The following is a 21,620-nucleotide window of genomic DNA, read 5'->3' on the forward strand; positions in this document are numbered from 1 at the left end:
CATTATCGTTTAATCGCTATTCGATTTTCAGTGTCGCGAGAATCAACATGTGTTTAGAAAGTTATACTCAGCACTTGTATAGGTAAAAGATTTACCTCCAGCACGTCGCATTATGACACCAAGGTGGTTGAGTGGCGACCATGCACCGAAATACGCAGCTCTGGTGAACAGACGCCATTAAAACTGTATAATGGAATCACTCATCATGGTATTTGAAAATGTGTTTATAACACCCAAGGTCATAATTATAAGCCGATATCTTATATTATGCTTTGTTGAAGTGATGTTGACTATTCAATTACATCACTCGAGTTGATATATAATCAGACCACTCTAAGTGATAAGGCGACAGTTTACGTGATGACGATATTAACGATGAGTGATTATAGCGTTTTTAAATTTATTTATAAATTAGTAAAGTCTGGTCCCAAAGCATATATTAACTGGCCTCTTACATAATTTGTACAGTAACAACATGAATTGCGTTTAAATTCACTTTTAGATAGTGTCAGCGGATTTGGCCATCAAGTCCCGTGCTTTATTTTTTGTGTAGGTACGGTGGTTGCATATACAGTCAAACCTGGGTAAGTGAGAACTGGATAAGTGAGAAAACTCTATAAGTGAGAGTAATAGCCAGGACCCGTCATTTTAAGCTCCCAAAACCTCTATTAGCGAGAAACAGAAACCTTTGTAAGAGAGAGTCGTTTTTCCCTCACGGACCTCCGTAAGTGAGACTGCTACTTATCTATACCTCTATAAGCGACAGTCGAGCAAGCAATATTCGACAAAATTAAGGAGTTAGAGAAACACATTCAAAATACAAAAACAGAAACCCAAACGAAATTCACGGATTTTTTTAATTGTAAATAAGTTCTAAATAAAATAAAATTACAAAGTGCATGAATATGTATTGTTATTGCTGCGTACCTCTATAAGAGAGGTACGCAACGCTACCCATGTACCTGCATTAGCGAGAAACTCGGGTTAGTGAGAAACCTCTATAAGCGAGAATGAGATTGTGCTCCCTTGCACTCTCGCTTATCCAGGTTTGACTGTATAAATAAATATTTTTTTGCTTTCAGATGCCCAGAATACGTTTGCGGAAGACCGAAAGAGCGCGTCACATCAGTAAACATGAAGATGCCTACGAAGAAGTGAAACGGGGGCCCTTTTTGCGAAGAGCCGCAAGATACATGATCATGAGAAGATACATGACATTAGTCGCATGACGTTGTTGCGATACATTAATTAGTCTGGAGTCGCATCAGCGGTTTTACATACAACTAAATACGGATACAGGCCAAGGAACACAAGAAGAAGAACGTTAACACTAACAACATAAATTGCGTTTGAATTCACTTTTTATGGTGCTATCGGCTTCAGCCATCAATTCCCGTGCTCGTATTAGTTGTAGATAAATTAATTTTATATCTCCCGCGAGTCGTGCGCGCGCGCAGCCCCCGGGCGACCGCGGCGTGGGAACTCCGCGCAGGCCCGACTTCGTGTCATCACTTGTCATGACACAAACTGCACTGACAATAATTGTTTTAGCTGGCGAAACTGGAACGCGGATTACTTTTACCCAGGATTTTTTACCCTTTATTGGTAAAAAACGTCTTCACTTACTGCATCGTCATCGTCATGGATCTCTTCTCCGGACGGAAGGGTTTAGGCTTTAGTTCTCCCAGATATGCTGATTCTATAAAGATGTTTTCCAGCAAGTGGTATTTAATTGCCTATAATACACAAAACTCTGTAAAGTCGCCGGAGATCGAACTCGGTCCCACTGAAAGGAACCGAAGTCCTAACCATTACGCTATCACTGCTCTCAGATTACTCGAAAGAATTTCTTACTACAGTTTATACATAATAAGCTATCCTTAACAAATTTAAAGTTTACGCTAAGATATTTCACTACAATGATTATTTACCTTTTTTTTTATTCCACTACTAGTTAGCCCTGCTGCAGGGCTAGCACGGGCAGGAGATATAAATTATATCCCCCGATTATATCCTCTATCAAGGGATATAATTATCTTTTCCCCTTGCCAGAGCACGGCAACAGGGGAGAGGATAAATTTATCCCCGTTTGACCTTTCTCGTGGATATATATCCCCCGCCCATAGCATGGGAAGAAATGAAAGGGGAAAGACTATCCTTTTTTGACATTTGAAAGAGACAATTTTATCCCCGTCCTTAGACGTGGGTTTAAAATTCTGTTAACGAATTAAAGTCGAAAAAACATGTCTCGTGCTTTCTGGGGCTCTTATTATTCAAGTGAAATGAAGAAATCTGAACGAAAACTACACCGGCGATCTATACGTGACGCCAGTAATCCGTTCGAATTTCCCGATGCAGAGTTCCAACACTTGTTTCGGATGGGTAAAAATTGTGTGCTGTACTCGTGCGAGGACCTTAAAGAGGCACTAACCACTAAATGCTGTCGATGGACTACCAGTGCACATAAAAGTAAGTTGTTATTAAGTACATAAAATCACCTTGTGCAAAGACATCATCTATATATGAACGTAGGTTTAAAAAAAAGCATGGCTAATCACTTTTTGTCTAGGTTCTCACATCTTTAAGGCTATTAGCGGACGGTAGTTATCAGCGGGGACAGGTCAAGACCATGGCTGTTGCTCAAACAACAGTCAGCAAATAACTGACCCAAATTACTGGAGCTATTGTCAGTATGTGAGTATATATAGGTACTTACTTCCTAATAATTCTCATTAGTAAATATAAATCCCATCCTGTTCAAAGTGCAGTGATGTGATAACTAGTTTTCACTTTATAGCTGAGTGCCCCTTGTACGTGTTGGTAAGATGGGAACTACAAGGTAAGGATAGAATAAGTGAAGAAGACCTAGCAAACCTCACCTTAGGGGATATTGTTAGGTTCACCATAGAGACTGGTAGGTTTCAGGGGGGACCCTGCCGGGACACCAGTAAAACCTGTGTCTCAAACATGGGGAATAGGGTGGAATGGTCCTTACATAGGACTGATCACCCGTCTGGCAATGGCAGACATCCCCTCATCAAATATAGATATACTCACTTTAATAATATTAGTCAGTACTTAGTACTTCAGTATAAGTACATAGCAAAGATATTCAATGCTAGGTACTTTAATTATTTTTCATTTCATTTTAGACTAATGCCAAAGTAGATATTATTCCCGGGAACAGACTCTGGAGATCCACGATAGATGTTCAACTGGTAAAGACAAATTATTTAGATCTAGAGTTTATCAAAAACTTAAACAATCAAGTAAGTTAATAATTTTAAAATATGTTTTACAGATTGTGGTGTGTGTCCATGACCAATTCATATTTATTAACTCTAAAGTAAAATATGAAAAGATACAGCTGTATGAAAGTAGAATCGGACAGTACTACATCTTATGTATGTTTTAAATAAAATGTGCAAACTTTCAAAACTTTACTTATTGTTGCCATTTACTAGTATAAAAGGGAAACAATGCAAATCAAAAAAAGTTACACACCTACCTATATCATTATATTATACTCCTCATAATTACCTAGAAATTACATGCCTAGGATTCTGCTGCATATGTTGTATACGACTAGTCTGGTAAATTATTTATATGAATATACAAAAAACAATGTCTCATTATAATAAAATTGTTTATTTGAGGAATTAGTACAAAAACTTGGCAGTAGATACTGTATTTAGTAATGAAATATAAGAAAATACAAAAAAAAATGTCTGATAAATTATTTAACATGGGCATGGGGTAATCATCACGTCCAAATTACAATGTAGGATTGTGCATATATTTCTATTCAACATTTTATTAAAATCTTGGAGAAAATCTGAAACAGCAAAACAAGTAGGAATTAATTTACATGTTTAAATAACAAAGTAGAATTTTATTGGGGACTCAGGCTATGCTCTAGAGCCTTGGATGATGACTCCGGATTTAGAAGCTGCACCAAATAGTTCTGCAGAGAAGTACACAAACTGGAACTGCCAAGTAAGAAACTGTGTGGAAAGGGCCAATAGGTACCTCAAAGACACATTTCGCAGCTTGGGGATTGACTGGGTGCTTCATTACAGCCCCGAAAAAGCATCTCCACTTATATATGCCTGCATAACACTTTATAATATTATGCATCATTATAGGTGTGTATTGTAAATATATACTTTAAATAATATTTAAGTTCCCATAACTTATTATTATTGGGCACATTAATGTTTGGTAATATTATAAAATTATATCTTATAATAATGGTTCCTTATAAATCATTGATCCTGCATTTTCACATACAATTTGCCCTACTAATTTGGGTCAACAGTATTGAGCATAATATAATTTGTATATTTCAGAACTCTAATGGAGCAAATGACAGTAAATTTTGTAAATACGAGCGAAGAACAACATCAGACATCAAATATGGATCAAACAAGATTGTTAACAGTTGCTCGACAAAAAAGAGAAAGATTTATAAATACATATTTTCATTATTAAAATTTCTAAATTAACCTTTTCATCCTTTTTAATTTATTTTTGTGTGATAAATGAGCATCCTGCATTCTTCCATCTATACCTACTCTGGAAAATAAATAAATTCTTCACTTGGTTGACTTTACAGCAACATGTATACTATGTATATGTTGCCTGGTATACTATGTATATGTTGCCTGTGGTGCTGCGTCCCCGTGCTGTTGCAGCTTTTTTAATGTCCTGCCACGTCTGCAAATAAAAGAAAAATTATGCAAGACTTGTTTGATGCCAACAACACTAATAAATAATTTAAATTTTTTGCACTTGCTTACTTTACCGCAAAATTGACTTAACTGTTTCCACTGATTGACTGTCCCGTCTGGCCCATGCTCCTTCAGTAATGACTAAGATTTGCCACTGGGTGTCTGCCCTTTTGGCTCCTAAGAGTTCCTGTGAATTCCCCAGTGGCAAGGTGGTTGTGGGTTGGCATGAAATCTACCAACATTTGCAATTGTATTTTATTACTTCTTGATCTGAATAAACACAAATTTGTCAACTAATGGGCCATAGAAAAAGGCAAGCACAACTTTAAATAAAATAGTACAAGATCAATAATTTGATATGTAAACAGGATTGGATCTTGATGATTAACGTCTCTGTTTACTTTCACTGTAAAACATTCATTCATTAGGTACGCTTCTAAATCAATAGGTAGTCACTTTTTCAAACATTTTATAATAGAAGACTTACTTTTTAGCACTCATTTTATTTTCTCGAAAGGTAGGTTTTATACCACTTTGAAAAATCCAGAATAAATAATATAAACAAACAGCCGCAGACGAGGAACATTTATAGATAAAAAAAACAATAAAAAACTTAGACAACTAAAACAAAACAGAAAACGAAAAATTTATTTGTCAAAACCATGAGCACAGATTAGAATAATTAATTTGTGACATTTACCGGGGGTTCGTCTTTCCCCTATTATATCCACCGTGGATATATTGTCCACCCGTGTGCCCATGCTCGGGGGGTGGATATAAATGCGTGAGGGGATAAACGTTATATCCTTTCCCCGTGGAGAAGTGTCCCCCGCCCATGCTAGCCCTGCTGGTAAGTGACGTTGCAGTCTAGGATGGTAGCTAGCTAACCTGTTAGGGAGTATGGTAGTCATACACTGGAGCACTAAATCGCTTAGCGGCACGTCTTTGTCGGTAGGGTGGAAGTTAGCCACGGCCAAAGCCTCCCACCAGACCAGATTAGAGAAAATTCCGAAATAATAATTTCCCGATTTGCCCTACCGGGAATCGAATCCTTAGCTGATTACCCGCGAAAACCAAGCCTATCTGAGATTACGTTGTCATTTCACCAGCTTGTACTTCTGATTTGAATATCAAAATAATATCAACCACTTTTCACGGAATTTCCAAACAGCAAGGTTACATTTTTTGCTTCGCCAGCTATTCCACTGTTTGTGCGTAGGCAGATCGAGATATTTAACGATCGGTACGGAGTTCGATGAACCGACCCGCTACATTTAGGCAGTGGTTTTATGTATATTACGTACCTACATTGAATTTTGTACTTACTCAATAAATAATAAGCTCCTCGCATATGTAACTATACATATATGTACGTACACTCTATTATTATTCTTATCTATGAATAAAATTACGAATATTTACCAAGAAGAAAAGCCCTTAGTATAGATAACCAAGTCGACTAGATTTTTTTACGAATTCATAATTACCAGCTTAAGTTACCAGTTGCATCTGTTTTCTTATGACTCTTTTTCTAGTATTGGTTTTGTGTCAATAAAAATTACGTTTAGTAATCCATATAAAATTACAGTTGAGCTAATAATTTACTGAAACAGCTGTAAACACTCTTCTGACTGATGTGTAATGAAATTTTGTATCTACTATTATATACAAACAGGCATTAGTTTACTGAAGTCCATTTTTTTAACTCATATTTAAATCCTTACTATATATATATATATATATATATATATATATTATTATAAATGTGAAAGTGTATTTGTATTTTTGAACTTCCTTTATGCCGTAACTAAGCAACCAATCAACTGGCATGGAGTTAGTTAAAAGAACGGAGAGTAGCATGGGCTACTTTTTATCCCAGCAAAACAAACGGTTTCGGTTTTGAAGGCAGGTTCTACAACGAACAAGCCGGCGAAAATCTACAACAATTTGCTCTATTTACTACAAACTACTACCGCAAAAACTATACAAATCAGACTGAATCATCATTAAAAACCATGCTAGGTTGTTTTGGAAGTCGAAATTGGATTGAAAGAAAAACATCATTAGACGGCCGAGTGGCGCAGTGGGCAGCGACCCTGCTTTCTGAGTCCAAGGCCGTGGGTTCGATTTCCACAACTGGGAAATGTTTGTGTGATCAACATTAATGTTTTTCAGTTTCTGGGTGTTCTGTATATTATTATTTATATGTATTTATGTACATTATTCATAAAAATATTCAACTGTCATCTTAGTACCCATAACACAGGCTACGCTTACTTTGGGGCTAGAGCATTTTAAATTTATAAAATAAATAAATATAATGAAATAAATTAAATAAATTTAATAAAAGGTATTTAATAAAGGTTTTAATGACTTGAAAAGAAAATCTTAAGAAAAACAAACTTGTTTACTTCTTAGTCTAATTTTTGTGCCGTCTTAGAATGTACCGCAATCTCACAAACTACTAGCTAAATAAGCGATACTGCATTTCACAATTGGCGTTGTCACGGTGAGCGACCAGAAACAAAAGCACCATGCTCCAATAGAGCGCGGTGGTAATTGCGCCAACAATTGACATGAGAAACGTGAAAATGCACAGGATTTGGTAAGATCGTAATTGCGAGCAGCCTTTGTACACAAATTGCAAGCACCCCTTAAACTCAAATTGCTTAATCTTTTATTTGTAGCGTCTACTTTAAAGGATCAGACGTGTAAACATAAGTAGTTTGAGATATAAACATTATCCTTGCTTTGGAGAGCACGTAAAACCGCCAGTCCTAACTCGAATCGTAGTTTGTTACCTAAGCCCGCTTATTTTCGACGTGGACATATAAAACTCTTTTTACCTTCTCCTTTGAGAAAAGAGAGTGACAGTAGTTGGACTTTGATAAAGCTCATAATCTTTGCTCTATATAAAGTGTTCGGTTCTTACAGAGCCGAAAATCAATAACCAATTTAATTATCTGGACATAGTAGGTACCTACTCTTTCTTGTATACCAAATACTACCGCAAAATTATGATTTGGAGTTATTCATATAAATATACTCTCTTACTCTTCTCTGTAATGCCATCAATGCGTTTTTGATCATTGAAATATTTTTTTTTATTGTTTAAAGTTAAATATATCAAAACTTATTACGTTATATTTTATTTTATTTTATTATATGCGCTATTACCTGTGACTGCGGTCGTACGTTATTTTAACTTTTGAGCCAAAAACAGGTGTTGTGACCTATTTTTGAACAACGGACAGCTACACTTTCTAAACTATTAGTTTGAATAATGTTTCGTCATCAGGTAAAGTAGTCAGTGTAGCTTACAATTCGCACTATCACAACTATACACTTTGTTTATTAAACATCGTAACAAACGAGCCACTCGTACATTTTGAAAAGTTTATTTTTCTACTTATACTAATAATAATTATTACCAAAGATTTATATTTTTATACGTACGTATGTAGTTCCAGTGATAATGCTGATATCGCACATTGCATTGTTAAAGTTTGAGTGTTCAGATCTTAACCAACTGACCAAAAACAGTGTAATAACGCACTCGCTAGTAACGGACGTTTATTTTCAACTAACTATAACTTACCTTACTAACTCGCTTACAACCAAAACAGCTTAACGGATTTGGATGAAATTTGGCATGCATGTCGCCTTTGCCATGGATAAGAACTTAGGCTACCTTTTATTCCGATTGTTTAAGTAGTTTCCGAGGGAAAACTTAAAATTGTATACGAGCTAAGCCGCGGGCAGTCAAGTTTGAAATATGGTATGCATGTCACCGATGTTATGGAAATGGACATGTATTGTCTATCCCGATCTCTCAAATAGTTCCCGTGGTAAGATTAAAAATTGTTAACAAACGAAGCTTTCCAAAGAATTCCGAAGTCAACGCAGACGAACTCGCGGGCAGAAGCTCGTATTTAAATAAAGTTTAGCACTCCAACACCGGTAAGAACTCTCTTACATCTATTTCCTGTGTTTGTCCCATGGACACAAGAAAACTATGAGCACTGAAACAATAAAAAAAACTCAAGTCTTGTATAAAATACATTTACAATGACAGTTATTCATTATAAAAATAATCTTTTAATATAATACAAAACACAAAAACTATAAATATTTCTTAAGTTAATTCTCTGAAAATTTACCGGATGTTCATGTAATTGGGAGTAATTTAAAAACAAATAAATTGTACTTTTAATCAAATAAAAACTGTTATCATTATTACTATCGAGATTTACCCTCACGCCCGTGTACAAAATAAATACTTATATATAGTAAGCCAAAACAACATTAATATACAGATACACTGACACTTAAAAATACATTACATAAATACATATTTACACCGTGCGGAGGATTACACCCCGGCAGGGGAGTCCAGACGGCCTACAGGGCGACAGGCTAAGAAATTGGCGGAATATTCTAGCAGAGTCCAGCAACACCACCTTCTGCATCTTGGCTGCCAGTGAGCTGCCACGGAACCCCAGCCGCCTTAGATGGTGTGCTAGGCTAACTGGTATTCAACCATTCGCATATATAACTATAGAGATGGTTTTAGTGGACTCCACGTGCCACAAGGCGGTAACCTCGTGAGCTAGACCAAGATACTTACGTTTTTTCTCGGTCTCAGCTCTAATGAGGTTCTCGTCATACGGAATCGTGATGTCCACCAAAAAGACCCTAGACTGTGCCCAATCCATTATCACAATTTCAGGCTTATTAGCCAGGAAAATCCTGTCAGTAATTATTATTATTATTATTATTATTGATGATAAAACACGCAATAATTCAAAATTGACTTTCAATAATGTACCAACACTAAATATCTCTTGAGGATGCTCTGGTATCACGAAGAAACATGATCAGCAAAGTGTAGCTTACAAAAAAAAACACCACACTTATTTCAAATTTAGAAATTCACTGTGAACACACATTTACACGGAATTACAATAACCCGGATAAAAATCACAAATATGAAATCGCAAATATTTTCCCTTCCCTTCGTTTATAAGCTGATTGTAAAAAAATGAATGTCAATAACACAACAAAATCCACATTGTTTTAAGCCCTTCGCAGGTTTAAAACAAACGTGAATAAATATTGGGGTGTATAATTTTAACTGAACAAACCTAATAAACATCTGTGTGCACAGGATTTCCTTTTGCTTTTGCAACGTGTATGACTTATAAATGTTTAGACAGGGAACAGAAAAGATGCAAATCAACAGTAATATATAAATTTCAAAGCCCCCGTCTTCTAATATAGTGTACATTATTCTATGAGTGAAGTCCTTGCACTTTTCACTTTTTATACCCATATTGAGGAGTTTGTGTAAAAAGTAATGAGCCATTTTGTGGTTCTAGCCATCTTGAGTTTAAAATTTGTGATAGTGTTTAGTACTCTACTAGCCAAGCCCTTTCATTTGATATCCATATTGAGGGAAATAGGGGAAAAATGTAATCCGCCATATTGCAGCGGCCATCTTGGGCCGATTTTCGTCAAATATAGTTTAGAGCACTCCTGACTAGTTTATCTTACAAATAAAAATATCAAAATCAGCCGTTCGGGAAATATTATGCCACAGACAAAATAGTCACACAAAAACACACACAGACACGTCCTTATAACACCCCGTCGTTAGCGTCGAAGGTTAAATAAGAAAACCAGTATTATTAACAATAACTCCGTCTTATTTTGAATCGTGCTGGGGTGGATTTTTTCAAAGATTGTTCTGTTTAGGATATTTATTCAAAGTATGCTCCACTCACGGCTAGTTACTAAACAGACGTGCCGCGAAGCGATTTAGCGTTCCGATACGATGTAATAATCAATTAGATATGGGTTTAATATAACTGGCATACCCTGAACGGGTTAAACCGTTACCATCCGCATCATCACTTAGCAGTTGGTGATATTGCAGTCAAGGACTAGCTTGTAGTTGAGTAATTTCAAAAATTCAAAATGCATTCATTTCAATTTATAAAAGCATTTTTGAAACGTAAGTCTGTCTATTTGTAGTGACTCTACCGCCGGTTTACAAGGCAGATTCTACCGAAAAAAAGCCAGCAAGAAAATCAGAAGTTGCTCTTTTTAATTATAAATAAAAAGAAATATAAGTATTGAAAGAAGAAAAATGAACCCATGTTTCTTCTTTTCATGATATAGTGCTCTTTATATCTTTCATATCTACAAATAACTAATCTTGTATGTAAAACACAATTTTGATGTCAAATAGCATATTTAAATGGTAGTAAATTGACGTTTCGTTTTCTAATTAAATCCTTAAAATTAATAGGTCGTCTAGTTGTGTCCTAAAACCTGTAATTTGAAGAAGAATACTGCAATACTAAACAATAATAATTACATAGTATTCAAAAGTTCTTATTTAGTATTTTCTGAGTAATAGTCTCATAAAATATGGGATAAGATAGATTCGATGTAGCGTCCGACAGAAACCAACAAATCGTTTTAAAGATTTCAACGGGAGTAAAGCTGCCGGTCAAAAAAAAAACACCTTCTTGATTTTTACTCACATTTCATTTTTTTATTACAGTGCAAGGATTTTATTTCATCGGACATATCTTAGTATGTATACACCTACGTACATAGCTACATACATTTAATTCCATTTAAAAACCGCTCTTACTCAGTTTTGTTAAGTCTAAAAGCTTAAAGTTCTCTGGTCAGCAAACACGAAAAGCGACACTGGCATGCTTTATTATTTATTTGTTTAATGTCCACTTTTGTCTCCGCTTGGTCTACGCTCTCAACTCCCAGTATGCTTTATAGGCGCCAAGCATCGTAAGCTGTAATCATTTTGAAGTCCTACACAAGGAGAAATAAAAAACCTAACCTAAAACTATAAAACAATCTTTGCCTTAAATATTTACTTAAATATTTCGCTTAAAAGTAACGTTCTTTATAACAAGACATTTACCAGGTATAAATAACAAATAAAGAACTCATTTTGAAAAAAATAAGAGCGTGTGACATGACCTACAAACAAAACAAATGGGTCGATCGTTTGAATTGTTTTCCCATAGCACGGCCGATTCCATTCAGAATCTCATTACTCGAAAGGGCCACAACAAATCTGGCGCAACGTTGTTCTCATGGACGTGTCTGTCGTTAGGGCAGCGTGAGGTGACCATTACTGTACAAAGAGTTGCCTAAAATAGAGAGCTTTTGTGAGGCGGGAAGACAGGCGAGGGGCTCGAGGGGGGCGGGGCGGTCGAAGGCTGCCCGTCGGCTCAGTCGCGCCGCACCGCACAGCCGTCTCGCACGCCACCGCGCACCGTGACTCCGATAGCGCACGCGCACGCGACACCCCCGCCTCCGACGACACGTGCTCCCACCTGTGACCCATGATAACCCGCTGAAGAAAACATGCAAGAACAAAGCACTTCCCGAACAAACAAAACTACACTCAACTCACTGGAAAGCGCTATTATCAAGCTGAAAAACAACCTGCAAATACAGGACACCAAATCCACAGACATGACCGGTCTGTTGAGCATCGAAACACCTGCGGAGGACACAAAAAGTACAAGTAAGAGCTCTAGTTCAACTACAACCAACTTAAACTTATCTATTGCATCTGCGGCATTGTTACAAGAAAATATGCTTCAGAGATCCCTACAAGGTGTAGTGATATCCCTTCAAAATGCAATGATGAGTTCCTTACAACAAGCCGCTCTTTTACCATCGAATTCTGCGGCCGCTGCTGCCTTGAATTTACAAGCCCTGGAATCTTATCTAACTTTACAACGTCTCACCTCAGTGTCCTCTGTTAATAATACGCAATGTAGTTCTAATGAAAGTATAAGTTCAACTAAACAAGACATACTAAGGCTAGCGACGGCAAGTGCTAAAATTACTGAAACGGACGTTTCTGACAGTACATCTAGAGTTATATCCCCAAAAACGCCGGAAGAATACCCCTTATCAGATGCTATTGCTGCTGAAGATGTTGATTTATCCGAGGAAGTGGAAGAAGACTTAGCTCTGCTCGATAATGAGGATGAATTCACATTGGAACAGCATCTTGAATCTACGTCGAAAGGGTACAGTTATAGTTCATCGCAGAGCTTAGATAATGGTTATCCGAGTCTTTTAATGAATGCCATGTATCAACAACAAATGAATGGAAGCCCTTCACAGCCACCACTCTCACCACAACCATCAAACTCATCAAGCTCAAAGAGTACAAATAGTTCAACATCTTCAACGGGGAGTTGTATATCAAATAAGCAGAAAACAACAGGCAGCGGTCCAAGAACGAAAAAGCAGTTTATTTGCAAGTTCTGCAATCGGCAATTCACGAAGTCTTACAATCTTCTGATACATGAAAGGACACATACCGACGAAAGACCGTATTCATGTGACATTTGTGGAAAAGCGTTCCGACGGCAAGATCACCTTAGAGATCACAGGTAAAGATCATTGATAAATAACCTACCTAATATTTTTTGTTTACAATCTATTTAAAAATTAAAATGGTATAATTATTTGTTCGATACTAATATATATGACAGTCTTTTTAATGTTTTATAATTTAATTCTATAGCTCAAAACTAATTTTCTTTGAAAATTTTGTGACCATTTTATTCGATAAATTAGTTTCGAAAGGGTATACTATCTATACATTCACATTTATTTATTTAGTGAGAACCTGATGATGCTCTTAGGAGATAAGTTTATAACATGAAAGGTGACACGGAATCTGCAATGTAGTTTATAAAACAGTATACTTTTCCACCTATACAATATATGTAGCAAATAAAGGTATATTTTTCTAAGTTGATACTAGTATTTAATCATATGCTTATAATATTGGAAACCTTCTAGCTTTCGCTTAAGTTTAAGATATCACCATCATCACTCTACAGTGGAAAACATATTATTTATTTATTTATTAAACTCTTTATTTGTATTATGAACGCTTGAAAAGATATATTTGGATACAGAAAAAGTTGACATTTCCATACTTAGACTTAATATCGAGCCACAATATAAGGAAAACATAAATTATTAAGTTACGACTAAATCTTATCTGGTTTCACGAAATAAATAGCTAAATCAATGGGAGCTTTCAATTTTATTCTATCCTAAAATACCGTATCGGATGGCCCGACCCGTACTTATGAGATAAAACAACGTTATGGCCGTGTCGAAAAACATTTGAAAGGATCACGATTCTCATTTTTCGATATCAATAAAAGATTCCAGTCCTCGGATTTCAACGCGAAACGCTATGAACTTTTGAATAATGACGGTGAAGAAAAATATTCCAAACAAAAAGGGTTAAGTACCTACGGGCCCGGCAGATGGTATCGACGAGTCGTTCGTCACGCTCGTATGTTATTTTACAAAACCACCGCTAATCTGGGAACAGCCGAATGTTTTAATTTTGAATTCTCATTTTGTTCCTGCTAACTCTTTTGAATTCCGTGGAAACATGCGCGTATCTCATTTATCAGAAAATATTTATCTCAAAAGAAGTTCTTAATGTTAATTCGTTGGAAACAAACCGAATTCCAGACGGAGATCTCAATAAATAATGCCATTACACGCTTTGTATCGACAGTCGTACAAGTTTTAACGTATACTTATCTATTTCACCACTTATCTTAGTTCCCCACCCAAAAGAGTTAAAGGTGTTGATTTTTTAACACCTGTCTCTCGGTGGACTCCGAACTGAATCACCGTATCTTGGTAATAAAATAAATTTGGTGGAGACGCCTCGCCGGAGGGTTAACGCAGACTCAGACCGGGCCTGTCGATGTTCACTCGATGTCCGTTGACACGATACATTATAATGGACCGGGACGTTCGACAGGCTTTAACAAAGCATGTGGTGATCCTGACGTGAGGATTAATATAGAGGACAAAAAAATTAGAGCCATGGTAAATATCTTGCGCATACAAAATTAAGATTGGATCCATGTTGCTTTTTTATGTACACTTTAAATTGAATCTGTACCTTGTTTTGTAATTCGAGGACGTGTTATGAATAGGTTTTGTGTTTGAAAATACCCGTATAAATTACCAAGGTTAAACAAAAAGTTTTGAAATCTGATTTTGTGTCTAGTTAAAACAAAAGAAAGGGTTATTAAGAGAATAATAACTAGTAATGCTATTATTTCTTTGTGCAAATAAACATTTTTGGTATCAATATATTTTTATTTAATTAAATTTTTTTATACATGTTGGTCTATCACAGGCAGCTATGAAGCGTTCATAATTATTTGTACGCATTACTGAACAATGTTACAAATCATATCTATCGCATCTAATAAAATATTAGTATCGCTTTTGTTTGTTTTAGATATAGTTTATCTATTTCTGTTAATATTTTGTCTCAATATCTAACCATAATGGATATACCATTACAGTTAGTTATTAAGACAATATAGGTTGAAAGTTATCTACGATGCTCTTAAGCTAAAACGTGCCGGGCAACATGGGTGGCAGTGCAGGATGTGAAGAGAAAAATCACTTCTTTCTTTCACGGGAAACAAAATTGTAGACATCCGCTTGTGATATAATATTTCTCAGTCATCAACTATGAATTATATCAAGTAAACGTGTTTTAAAAATCAATTAAGCCATAGTTGTCATCGTAATACTCAAATCTCTTCAATATCAATAGCAGGTTTAATTTATCAGCGATGTCGCCGTCGAGTTAGGCCTAACTGCGCCCGCGCCGGTGTCAGAATACGCTCGACTGCTCGCGCCTTCCCTAATCGCCCGATCATCTTTTACATCCAAATCATTTTTTCATTCATCATCTTGTACCTCTTAATCGTCTGTAATCGTTATCTCAACGATTATTACACGTATTACATTACATCGAACGAGTCTTAATACTCTCTATATATCTCTCTCAAGTTAGTGACCTATAGCAAGGGAGCTAGTGGCAGTTTTTTTATCACCTTAGTTCACGTATCAGATTTTAGTTCATATATTCCGCTGTCATTATTTCTCTTTGACTCTCTTTCCAGTAACCTAAATATCGTGTGCTGATGTTTCTTTGAACGGATTCAATTATTCATTTTGGGAATCTAAATCATTTCTTCATTTAACATCTTATCATCTTAATCTCTGTCATCATTACAATGCTTATTACACGTATTACATTACTTTGAAGATCTCACAATACCCTCTATATATAACTCTCTCAACTTAGTGACCAAGGCAAGAAAATTAGTGGCAGTTTTTTATAAAGATATTTCATTAGTCAGAATGCCAAGCCGTTGTTGTAACTCATCCTGAGTCCCTGGCTCTCTCTCACTCAGTTAGATAAGTAACCTATACAACGGTTGTATGGCAGTGGCACTTCGAATGCGTTTGATTCTCAACTCGTTCATCCTAATCCCTTTTAACATTTGTTCATATACTCAAAACTACTTAAAGTTACCGCGTTCCAATAATGCTAACTTGATGGTACAGAGAAATATCCGAAGTAAAGTAACAACCTTTCACACTATTATAATCTTGTCAATTTGGTTAAGTATGGACATTTACGTGCAACCCAATTAGCTCCATTATCCTTACTTGTTAAAATTTAAAACAATTTTACTACATCGTTACAATACAATTTTCTCACATCTGGCGGTTCTTTTAAATGGATAGGCCGTTAAAAGATCTTTAGAATATGTTTTTTGTTATTTGAAAGTGTTAATTTTGTAAACTTTAAATGATTAAACTGTAGAATAACAGCTCATTATGTATCACCATACTAACACCTATTTCCTAGCCTACCCTCCCTTTCTAGAACTATTTTATTTTTAGCAAATAATATATTATTAATACTTAGGTACCTACTAATCATTAATTATTTAAGTTTTTCTTATAAATTCTATTGCTATTAATCTTGCCACCTCAATAATCCTGTTCGCAAGCTTCAACCTTCTTATTATGTGTAAATTAAAAAAACAAGTCATTGCTGACGTCAACCTTTGGCTTTGGTGATATGCGCTATGGTTGTACAGGTTGGGTCGGTCGATCGGGTTTGAATTTAAATTGATAATTTCTAAAAGTTTCATGCAAGGTTTTGAGTAATTACTGCCCTAAATTTAAAAGTATGTTCGGTACGACACCGCGAAGACACTAATTAGAGATATAATTATTAAAAAATATTTCCAATTAATAAATAATAGAGACGTCAAATTTTATGTTGAATCCTCTTCTGAATTGTTATATTATGGTTTATAGAAACCACTGGCTCCTTTCCTACTTTATTTGTTTATCAGATAATTTTCGTAATAGGCGTTATATTGTGGGATTCTCGCTCTGTGTTATTATTGATTATACGTTTGTAAGTGTTAATTATAGGTACATGCGCACTTTGAATTAATTTTGAGACGCTTCGGTTCGGGTTAGTAATATGATTAGGACCGTTACAACATGATCGATGGTAATAACGGGTACACGCAATTATAAGACTTAACAAACTTTTTTTTTAAACCACCCATACATATATTCAAATGATTCAAAAATGCAGTCTGAGAAAATAGCTGCCTCTTGTTAAATTAATTAATGATTATATGAGTGATACTAAAACGAACATTTTAAATTTTTGTACATCAGTTTGCATATTTATCTGCCTGAGTTTATATTTGGAATAGCTGAACAAATTTTAACGAGACTATTACATAGGTCAGGACACGTCGTCGGTTTTGCTTGGAATTTATACTCGATTATACCAAGAGGAAAACAATTCTTGACAGAACTTCTTCAGTTAGGTTGGAAGAGAAATTTCCAACGAGTGCTCAAGCTCTGTAGCTACTTAATGCCGGTTGGCAATAATATAAAATATGTTTTAACGCTTCATTCGTGCCTGTGAAAGGCGTAAGTACATGAAAAAAGTTTTTTTGAATTTAAATTAAGAAATTTTGTGCAGACGAAGTTGCGAGCAATCGTTAGTATTGAAATATCTGCTTGGTTACGCTATAAATGTGGTATGTCATACGATTCAAAGTCCCAGCCGTTAAAAATCATATCCTCCGGTTATCTCGACTCGTTAAAACGAATAATAAAAACCACATTAGGAGTTCAAAGCATGAATCTTAAGAAAATTTTGAATGCCCATTAAATTGTCTCTTTTGAGTATTAATTTTATTGGTGAGAATATAGGAATTATAAAACAACGGAGAAGTTTTGACATACACTGGCTTTGCCTTTTAGGTCCAATTCTTTGAAAGGGAAAAATATAAAAAATTTCAATCTGATTTGATTTTCATAATGCGCCCAAATAAGTATAACATCGAAAAAACTTAAAATGACCTAAATCAGCTTACACCTTATGTTACGTAAATTGATGGGATTGAGAACAGAAATGAGAGGGTACGCAAATTTATTACACATATCCTGGGGGCCGTTGTTTGTTACCGGGATCCTACAAGGTGTTTCAAGCGTTCGAAATATAATATATTATGGTATGCCCAATCCTACAGCGCCTTTAAGCATGAAGTATTTATTAATATTGAGTTCAAACAATATACTTGTTGGAAATGGTGTTAAGTAATCTTTATTGGGTTCCAACAAAGGGTTCTGCTAAATGGTCTGTCAATAAATCTTGACCAATGGAATGGGAAACAGAGGCTTGCAGCGATTTTCTACATATTCATATCTATAAATTTTATCCCATTCCAGTGAATTATCTAAAAGGTTTATGAAAATTGGCTTCTGCACGAATCTTTGTCTTTTAGCGTGGTTTTGTTTTCCCCTATTACGCGTACAAAGAACTTTCGGGTTTTAAGTTGGTATACATTTCCAATGGGCGGGGCAAATAGCTTGGAGGACCGATGTAAACGTAAACGTAGCGTTGGTCGACCCCAACGAGGTGGACAGACGACATCAACGAGTCAAGGGGACCCGAGGGATACAAGCGGCCCAAGAGTTTGGAATGCCCTACAAAAGACCTCGACCTCGACGTCAAACGGTTGCAGTGATGATGGTGATGATGATACCTTTCCAAAACACTAAGTCAACTGTACCTAGCAACAATTGCGGTTGCACCTTTTGCATCTAAAGAAAAAACTCACTCCGTATATTTCTTTTTTGCCACAAACGAACAAACAATCACAATTTGACTACGCATTAATTAAAACATAACTTCGATAAATTCGATTTTATACTCCATGTAAGTTAAGCAGCTGTGTTGCTATGCTGTGTTCCGGTCTTAAGGGCGCGGTTGCTGGTGTATTTACAAGCACATGAGGCTTAACACCTACGCCTCAGGTTGATGGACAGGGTTGGCACGTTGCAGAACGTATCCTTGCATGCTCTGTGAAGTTTCGCTTTGTTTAGAGGCGATGGATTTTCACTTAGAATAACGTGGCACATCTGCTTGGTCCGTCAATTAATTAATTATACACAGAAATAAAAAAAAAAATCGAGAAGTAAGACAGAGGAGTAATTCAAGAACTAATAAACTTTCTCTTTGTTACAGATACATACATTCAAAAGAGAAGCCCTTCAAGTGCCTCGAATGTGGAAAGGGATTCTGTCAGTCCCGCACGCTAGCTGTACATAAAATCCTACACATGGAGGAGTCACCTCATAAGTGTCCAGTTTGCAGTAGGAGCTTCAATCAGAGGTCGAATCTGAAGACCCATCTCCTAACTCATACAGACATTAAGCCATATAACTGTACCTCTTGTGGAAAAGTCTTCAGACGCAACTGTGACTTACGACGACACAGTTTAACCCATAACCTTGTTAGTATATCTTCAGTCAACACATCGCCGGGCGGAGCTGGTGGTAAAAGCCCATTACTCAACCCTAATTTTCCTATTGATAATTTAGACACAGAAGACGAGAACTAATGTGTTGGAGTGCTAGATTCTGTGAATATAATAAAAAGACTGATAATAAATCCAAGTGCCTTGTAGTTTTAAGTGTTAGAACGGGTTCTTGTAAAGTGTAACATTCATCTTTGTTTCTTTTATTGCAAATATCAAGTAGATGTTTATGTGATTTTTTTTAATAATTATTGTATGTCCTTTTTTAATTTATCTCGTTTGGAGAAGAACATCTATAGGTATTTCTGTGATGCTAATAATTAATACTAAAAGTCATGGTCGGTTAAGCTACAACAAAGCACTTTAGTATTTTTCCTTTTTTTAATGACTTCATTGACTTAACATGCCATTTAAATAGCCGCTTTAAGTAAATCTTATAACACTCTCTTTTATGAAATTTTAAAGAAGAGAGTGTTCAAAATACGGTTTATAATGAAAGTTTTTTACCCTAGGAGCCCTTTGTCCGCTGCCCTAAAGTAGGTGCAGGTTTTGACAGTGTGTTCTTTATTTGAATTCGTTTTTATTTTAGTGTATTTTGCAATAATTTTGATTCCCTCATATTTAAGTGTATTTAAGTATTATTTTCGGCATTTTGTATATTTGTGATCTCATTTTACTGTATTTGTATTGTAAATAATAAATTATATTTGGCTAAGTCAGTTACTGAGTAAGAATTTATCCGTCCCATTGCTTAAGGATTTTAGAAAACTGATGAAATTTAAATCTAAGTGAAATTGTGAATTTGTACCAGATTTGCGGCAATGTACATTAGCTAAATTATTTGCCTCAAAAACTTAGGTAATTTGTAAACTCAAAAACTGTTTAGTTGTTAAAACATTGCCGGCTAAGATTCGATTTATCGAGTGCACATGTACTCGATCTCATAGTTTTAATGTCTGTATTGCGTTATTATTAAAGACGTTGGTGAAGACTGTTTTATTGTGAATATATTGCCCATTGTACAAAATATTTTTTAAACCATTATATCACTATTAAAAAATATGAAATTTTATTTTGCTTTTTACTCTTCAACCCTAAAACTGAGGTATGGCAACGCCAGATGGCGATTGCAAACATATAATAAACTAACTGTTGGCATAAGGTACTTTAGATTAAACCCACCTACCAATTATATATAACATATTATAATCATAATTTTTTGGTTTACTCATAATCATAAAACACATAAATTTATCATCAACCCTTGAAGTTGATTTAAGCTTCTATCTACGATGGTATCTGATTAAAAATTGACAATGCAGTCATAGAAAGTCATACAACTTGTTTGGGAGAAAATTTCAGATTTATTAGGTTACTTATTTATTTATTTATTAGGTATTACACCTGAAAGCAGTGATAGCTCAGTGGGTAAGACTTCGACTTCACATTCGGGGGGCCGAGTTCGAACTCCAGCACGCAGCTCCAACTTTATTAAGTTATGTGCGCTTTAAAAAATTCAAACATCACCTGCTTCAACGGTGAAGAAGAACATCGTGAGGAAACCTGCATGCCCGAAAGTTCTACATAATGTTCAAAGGTGTGTGGAGTCCACCAAACCGCACTGGGCCAGCGTGGTGGGCTACTGCCTTAACCCCTAATCATTGTGGGAGAAGACCAGTGCACTATAGTGTGCCGGTGATAGGTTGTTATGATGATGATGATGACACCTGAAAAGCACGAATCTTATTTTCATCCGATTCAAAACAAAAATAAAATCATTAAAATCTTTTCCGGGAAATCCGTTCTATTAGGACTTCATCAAATTCCTATTTTTAATAAGTTCTGTCTATTGGTACACAATTTAAAGTAATACTGCGTAAAAGTGTAGTTTAGTAACATTTATTATCAGTCATTGCTGATTATTATAATTAGACTCCAGCAGTTTTTTTAAGATTCTTTGTTTTATTTATAAAGTTCACGACTTATCTAATAGATGTCACTATTAGTTTTTGGTATGGTTTAAGTTATGATGCCCATGTTATAACGTAAAAAACGGGACACATAAATTTTTGAATGGCAAAATCAACAAATCCCAAGACCCAAATTAAGAATTATCATAGCTTAATAT

General features: G+C 35.6%; 1 protein-coding gene across 1 annotated transcript; it reads left to right on the top strand.

Annotated features, from left to right (window-relative positions):
* Positions 1-12,022: 12,022 nt before the first annotated feature.
* Positions 12,023-19,661, top strand: LOC120631011 (protein sister of odd and bowel-like). Its single transcript, XM_039900401.1, has 2 exons — positions 12,023-13,177; positions 19,201-19,661. The coding sequence occupies exons 1-2, from the start codon at positions 12,132-12,134 to the stop codon at positions 19,574-19,576; spliced, it is 1,422 nt and encodes a 473-aa protein (XP_039756335.1). The 5' UTR covers positions 12,023-12,131; the 3' UTR covers positions 19,577-19,661.
* The last annotated feature ends 1,959 nt before the right edge of the window (positions 19,662-21,620 follow it).

The sequence above is a fragment of the Pararge aegeria genome, chromosome 17 (genome assembly GCF_905163445.1).
Source record: "Pararge aegeria chromosome 17, ilParAegt1.1, whole genome shotgun sequence".
Taxonomy (NCBI): Eukaryota; Metazoa; Arthropoda; class Insecta; order Lepidoptera; family Nymphalidae; genus Pararge; species Pararge aegeria.